This window comes from Scylla paramamosain, chromosome 22 (genome assembly GCF_035594125.1).
Source record: "Scylla paramamosain isolate STU-SP2022 chromosome 22, ASM3559412v1, whole genome shotgun sequence".
Lineage (NCBI taxonomy): Eukaryota > Metazoa > Arthropoda > Malacostraca > Decapoda > Portunidae > Scylla > Scylla paramamosain.
Window position 1 is genome coordinate 560,001 of NC_087172.1, and position 5,000 is coordinate 565,000.

Genomic DNA, 5,000 nt, shown 5'->3' on the forward strand with positions numbered 1-5,000 from the left:
CACATAGTCCCCGCCCGCCTGGCCGCCCCTCACGCCCCTCTCCGCCCATCGTGACGCAGATCCCCTCGAGCCAGCCCACCAGACTCTTCTCCTTCATGAACCCGCTGGCGGTAGAGATCTGGCTGTACGTGATGGCCGCCTACGTGCTCGTGTCCTTCACCATGTTCGTGATGGCCAGGTTCTCTCCCTACGAGTGGAACAACCCGCATCCCTGCAACCTGGAGAGCGACGTGGTGGAGAACCAGTTCAGCGTCAGCAACTCCTTCTGGTTCATCACGGGCACGCTGCTGCGACAGGGATCAGGACTCAACCCTAAGGTCAGTCGTGGTCACCGGGAGGGCGGGGCGGGACAGGAGTGCAGACCCGCGTTGACCTCACGTTTAGTACTGTAGCTTTGTAATGTTCCCTCAGCAGCGGTACGGCACGCCCTTCCCCGCCCCGCCTCGCCAAGCCCCGCCCCGCCCCGCCCCGCCCCACACTTCCCTTGCAGGCCGCGCCGCGTGGGGCAGCAGGGCAGCGGGGCAGCCACCATCCATCCCACCACTACCCCCACACTCACTACCGCGCCGCCGTCACATTCCAGCCACCCTCCCCCCTCTCCTCTCCGCCTGTCCCGTAGAGTCGCTAAGCGCAGCCTCCTCCTCTGCCCTCTGTAGGTGCCCACGCGAGCCCCCACCCAGCTGTTTAGCTTTATGAACCCGCTGGCGATAGAAATCTGGCTGTACATCCTGGCGGCGTACGTGGTCGTGTCCACCACCATCTACATCGTGGCGCGCTTCTCCCCCTACGAGTGGCACGCGCCCAGCCCCTGCCACGACAACAAAGAGATCATGCAGAACGACTTCACGCTCAGCAACTCCTTCTGGTTCACCATCGGCACGCTCATGCAGCAAGGGTCGGACCTCAACCCCAAGGTACTGTGGGGCCGCTCACGCCCACGCACGCCCTCAGCCACCCGCACGCTCGCCAGCCGCCCTGACTGCCGCCGCCATGTACTATCCTTCTCCTCCTCCTCCTCCTCCTCCTCCTCCTCCTCCTCCTCCTCTTCTTCTTCCTCCTCCTCCTCCTCCACCATTCCTGCTCCTAACAAAAAAAGAAGAAAATATGAAAAAAATGCATACCGCAAAAAAGTAAGAAAAAGAGAAAAGTTACGGAGGAAAACATGAAAAATATACATGAGGGTGAAATGAGGAAGGCACGAGAATGGTAGTGGTGGTGGTGGTGGTGGTGGTGGTGGTGAGGATGTACTGGTGGTGGTGGTGGCGGCGGGCAAGGTGGAGGCGGCACGGGACCTAAGCACGGTTATGTCGTCACTGCAGAGGCACGAGTCTGTCTGTCTGTCTGTTCGTAGCCTTGCATGACCACTTCGTCTGTCAACCAATTGTGAATAGATACATTTTTCCTTGTTGTTTCCTCATCTCATCCCGTTTTTTTTTTTTTCTGAGAGAGAGAGAGAGAGAGAGAGAGAGAGAGAGAGAGAGAGAGAGAGAGAGAGAGAGAGAGAGAGAGAGAGAGAGAGAGAGAGAGAGAGAGAGAGAGAGAGAGAGAGAGAGAGAGAGAGAGAGAGAGAGAGATACACACTAAACTCATTTAGAAAAAAAAATGCAGTTAAACACTAGAAAAAAAAGCTTAAAAAAAAAGTTAAATCTAATACATCAAAAAAAGGAAGAAAACAACAGAGAAGTCAACCTGAACACACAAAAAAAAATCAGAAATAAGCAGCACGGTGACCATTAAGCTCTGCAAGACACCGTTTGAAAGTGGCAAGAGGAATCTCAGCAGCCTTGTACAGCCTCCCGCAGCCTTCTCCAGCGTCCCTCAGCCTCGCAGCCTCCCGCATTCCCGCAGCGCGCCAATTAACAGCAAATTGTCAAGAGAGTGAGATATACAGGGACAGAGATTAATGAGGAAGCGAACACACCAAGAGGAACATGATGAATGAGCTTAAGACCGCTTGCTTTCTTCCTTCCTTCCTCCCTCCTCCTCTTCTTCTTCTTCCTTTCTCCTTCTCTTCTTCCTCCTGGTCTTTCTCCTCCTCTTTCTTCTTTTCTCCTCTTATTTCTTCCGTTCCTTCTCCTTGTATCTACTTTTCATTCCTGTCCTTTCCTCCTCCTCTTCTTTCTTCTTCTCTTTCCTCCTCCTCCTCTTTTAATCTTTTCTATTTCTCCTCATTTTCCTTATATCTACTTTTCTGTACTTTTCTCCCTTTCTTCCCTCCTTTCTCCCTTTCTTTTTTATTTTATTTTATTTTCCTCCCTCCCTCTATATTTTTCCCTCCTACATTTCCTTCTCTTCCTCTTTGTACCTACTTTTCACTTCTGTACCCATTTCTTCCCCCCACATTTTTTTCCTCCTCCCCCTCCTCCTCTTCTTTTTCTTCCTCTTCCTTCTCCTCTTCCTCCTCCTCTTCTTCCTACCCTATATCTCCCTTTTTATTCCAGCGCTCTCGTTTCTATCACCCTTCTCCTCCTCCTCCTCTTCCTTCCCACCTTCATTTCAGTTCCCCCCGAAAATAGTGGGCAATTGAGTTGATAACATCCGGAAATTTAAGACAAACTGAAAAGCAAGTATTGCAGTCGTTACGTGCACAGCGGTTAGTGTTGCAAATAATACTTAATGCAACGTTTAATTTCTGGTATAAATATGCGTGTGTGAGTGCGAGTTCGTGTGTGTGTGTGTGTGTGTGTGTGTGTGTGTGTGTGTGTGTGTGTGTGTGTGTGTGTGTGTGTGTGTGTGTGTGTGTGTGTGTGTGTGTGTGTGTGTGTGTGTGAGTCCTTCCATTGCTAAGTGTGTAATTTGTCATCATTTATTCAGCTTTTTTGTGAAACTTGTGGTAATGGAGAGGAAAAGAGTGATTATAAGGATACAGTTCGTCTTCTTTTCAGGATTTTAGGGCAAATTAGGGTTGCTGGGGAGTTGCAATATATTAGCCAGAGAGAGAGAGAGAGAGAGAGAGAGAGAGAGAGAGAGAGAGAGAGAGAGAGAGAGAGAGAGAGAGAGAGAGAGAGAGAGAGAGAGAGAGAGAGAGAGAGAGAGAGAGAGAGAGAGAGAGAGAGAGAGAGAATCAGTAGCAGTCCAAAGGTTAAAAAGTTTAGTGTTTAGTCTTTTATAGTATTTTTTTCCAGCGTGTTTTTATGCGTCATGTTAATTAAGTGTAGTACAGGTGCATTAATTAATCTGCGGAGTTGTTAAGGCTACACTCATCACTAGGTAAGCTTCTTGTTACGGTACCCTAACATATACTGTCATCACTCCCGCCTCTGTTTACAGTGGGACGTGTTTACTTGGTCTGTATGAGTATGTGTATGTATGTCTGCCTGTTTGTCTGTCTGTCTGTCTCTCAAGCAGTATCTGTTTCTATCTGCATCACCTCTCCCTCACCGCCACGTTTTCTCACATACTCTCACCTTCACGCACACACACAACACACACACACACTCATGTCACCTCTGCCTCACCAACACGTCTATTCATACGTCACCTCTCACTCTCCTGCGTCTCGCCCTCGTGTTCGGTGTTCCCTGTCCGCTGTCCGATGACCGCTGTCCTCGCTGACCCCCGCGCATGCCGCTGCCTCACCCCTCACTCGCCCCACTCGTCCCCCCATAGTCTGTGCCACCCCTCGTGGCCTCGCCCTCGCCCTCACTACTCTGCCATAGAGAATGTAAGCACCTTTTCCGAGTCCTTCCTCTTCTTCAGGAGTCGCGGTTCTTTAAAAGCTCTCGACCCTGCAGTGTCTCGGCTCCACCTGTCGCAATACCAGTCTGTTGCTCTCCTCTCTGGTGTTCTGCCTCCACAATGTTGCAATCACGCCGCCAAGGGAGTCTTCAAAGTCTCTCGTGCTCATGGGGAAGGCACGGCCCGTATTCTGAAAGACTTCTGCGCCCCATCTCCACTACTTTCAAAAGGCTCTTGTTGAAGTTACACGGGTTTTTAAGGAGGATATCTTATATGGTTCTAGTGACAGATTAGCAAGATTTCAGCATTATTAACGGGAGAACCACTCTTGAGAATCCGACGAATCATCTCTGTGGCCTTTGAAAATAGTCGTGGTGAAAAAGCAGTCTCTGAATACCGGCCCTTCTCTCACTCCAAGGCGGCACTTCACGCACGCCTTGACACGCACGTGCTGGCGCCCCGCTGCCGTCCCTGTCGAGGCGGGAAGCGTGACGCCAGTGTTTACTTCAAGGCGAGTCGCTGCGTCCTTTTGCCACGTGTGTGCATGGCTTACCTGCCTGTCCGCCAGCCTGCCTGTCTGTCAACCTGCCTGCGTTTCGACCTACTGCAGTGACAAGGTGCTTACAAGGTCTCTATGGCGGCGTGGGGGCGCGGAGCTCACGTAGGGTGAGGCCGACCTTTGAAACGGGTGGTCGTCGAGGTGCAGAGGTCGTCCCTACACTCCCTGGCACTTAGTACGAAGGTCAAGCACAAAACCCTGAAAAATCCCTATAGTTACTAAATTCTTAGACACTCCCCTCGACGGCTGCCAGGTCATGACAGGCCGGGGTGGCCACCGCATGCCAGGCGCGTCACGGAGGGAAGGCCACGGCTCTGTTCCCCCCGTGACATAAGACATGGTGACTGACTTGTTTCTCTGTTCCCTTTCCCTTCGTGTGCTGGGCTCGCGGGCGAGCAGGCGGCGTCGACACGGATCGTGGGCGGCATCTGGTGGTTCTTCACGCTTATCATCATTTCGTCCTACACTGCCAACCTCGCCGCCTTCCTCACAGTGGAGAGAATGATCACGCCCATAGGTAAGTCCTCTCTATGGACCATATTCTGAAACACTTCCGCGCCGCACCTCTACCACATTTAAAAGGTTCTATTTGAAGTTAAACGGGTTTTTAAGGGTGTTTTTATGCTTCCAATAACAGATTAACAAGATTTCTATATCATCAACACGAGAAACATTCTTAATAACTCTGCTAATCATCTCTGTGGCCTTGGAAAAGTAGTCGTGGCAAGAGCGAAGCCTTTCTGAATACGGTCTTACATGCACA

The 5,000-nt window shown here is 51.2% G+C and overlaps 1 protein-coding gene across 7 annotated transcripts in view; it reads left to right on the forward strand.

Moving 5' to 3' along the window:
• LOC135111387 (glutamate receptor ionotropic, kainate 2-like) overlaps positions 1-5,000 on the forward strand; it is a 73,576-nt gene that overhangs the window by 34,838 nt on the left and 33,738 nt on the right. For 4 of the 7 annotated variants that reach the window (XM_064024617.1, XM_064024615.1, XM_064024612.1 and 1 more), the window contains exons 11-12: positions 60-317; positions 4,637-4,754. In XM_064024617.1, the coding sequence (XP_063880687.1) occupies positions 60-317; positions 4,637-4,754 (376 nt within the window). Of the gene's footprint in view, positions 1-59; positions 318-656; positions 915-4,636; positions 4,755-5,000 lie in introns of all 7 variants that reach the window. The other 3 variants (XM_064024616.1, XM_064024614.1, XM_064024613.1) reach the window with 1 other exon arrangement.